The sequence below is a fragment of the Atta colombica genome, unplaced genomic scaffold (genome assembly GCF_001594045.1).
Source record: "Atta colombica isolate Treedump-2 unplaced genomic scaffold, Acol1.0 scaffold33, whole genome shotgun sequence".
Taxonomy (NCBI): domain Eukaryota; kingdom Metazoa; phylum Arthropoda; class Insecta; order Hymenoptera; family Formicidae; genus Atta; species Atta colombica.
Window position 1 is genome coordinate 3,011,676 of NW_017259437.1, and position 1,635 is coordinate 3,013,310.

Here is a 1,635-nt window from a genome sequence, read left to right on the forward strand (position 1 = left end):
TTACTTTCCACCAATTCATACATTTAATTATTCTATTAATAAAAGATATTAAGATATGATTATCAAAAAATTAAATTTACGAGTTATTTAACATTTTATGTCAATATGTACCATCATAAAGTATAAAATATCTCGTAAACTATTGATTTTTTGATAATTCTATTTTAATATTTTTACGTGCGAAATAATTAGAAGAATTATTTTAAAAAATTATATAATTCCATTTAAAAAAGTAGAGATGATCTTCATATCTTTTTGACCTCACCTAGAATAAAAACAATGCGATCAAAATATGCCCGCTCGAAACCATTCCACTTTCATTTAAAACATTTTTTATATCACCAAAAATAAGCGAAATATTCAAGCTCGATTTAAGTGGACTATCCTATATATAGAACATGTATATAGAACATGTTCTGTATATAGAACAATTCCATTTATAGTAATTTATATTTAATTAATATTTTATAGATAACAACACCGAATATAAAATCTAATTTGGAATTTAATGTAAAGATTTCATTTAATATTGTATTAAAAAATTATTTTCTGTATACTAAAAAATATTTTCAAAAAATATATGTCAAGAGAATATTACAAAAATTTGTTTTTATAAAATTGTAAATTTAAGAAAGTTTTGTAAAACTCAATTTTTTAACACTCTCTTTTACATTGTAAACAAATATTGCAAAAGTTATTATACACATTTACAATAAATTTACAAAGTCAAAGTTATTAATTACTAAATAATAAATAATTTAAAAAATAAAAAAATTTATTATGTATTATTATCACATGATAATTTAATCGTTTTAGAAATGAATTGTATCAGAAACATATTATATCGTCTTTTTTTCTTTCTTGAATATAAGTTCATTAAACAGAACAATAGAAAAATTTTCCCATTATTTCTAAATAAATATTTGATATAAACATAAAAATTTTTATGTAAGTTTTTTGTCAAATAAAAATAAAATCGCTTTGATGTTATAACATTCATCGTAAACTAGTGATTATTATATATGATTTATGTCTATGTAAAGCTCATCAAATATCGTTGTTGAAGTTCATCAAATGACATGTCAGATCTGTTATGTCTACAATATAAGCTAGCTAAGCGAAGTAAGCTGCAAGTCATAAGAAATTGATCAATCATAGTCAAACGTAAGGAAAATGACTATAATTAGTCAATTTCTTAGGGTTTATCAATACATTTCCTTTAGTCATCCAAAAATATGCTTATGTATGTCCTTGTCCTGTAAAAAAATTCAAATAAAATTCTCACAAAAAATATTTACATAGTATAATAGATAAGATCATTTACTGTAACATGTAATAAATTTATGGTGATAAAATATTACCTTTTCCTAGAGGCGCCTTTCTTGATTGGAAAGTACGAGATCTGTTCGACACGCCTCTTCCTCCTACACAGATGTTTATTTAATCATTCACGAGTAATTATTACAATGAAAAAATTATATTCAATTATAATGTTATATAAAACTGTATAGTTATATTATATATTAACTTACCAATAGGAGGAAAATTCTCATCATCCGTTGGAATTAAATTTTCGACGGAAGTAATATACATACGTGCTAGAAATAATTTTATATATATATATATATATGTGTG

The 1,635-nt window shown here is 22.4% G+C and overlaps 1 protein-coding gene across 1 annotated transcript in view; it reads right to left on the reverse strand.

Annotated features, from left to right (window-relative positions):
- Positions 1-1,187: 1,187 nt before the first annotated feature.
- The window catches only part of LOC108690517 (protein maelstrom 2), a 4,540-nt gene continuing 4,092 nt past the window's right edge, over positions 1,188-1,635 (reverse strand). The window contains exons 9-11 of the mRNA XM_018197849.1: positions 1,533-1,598; positions 1,362-1,424; positions 1,188-1,256 (exon numbers count right to left, since the gene is read on the reverse strand). Coding sequence (XP_018053338.1) covers positions 1,240-1,256; positions 1,362-1,424; positions 1,533-1,598 — 146 coding nt within the window. The 3' untranslated portion in view covers positions 1,188-1,239. The remainder of the gene's footprint in view (positions 1,257-1,361; positions 1,425-1,532; positions 1,599-1,635) is intronic.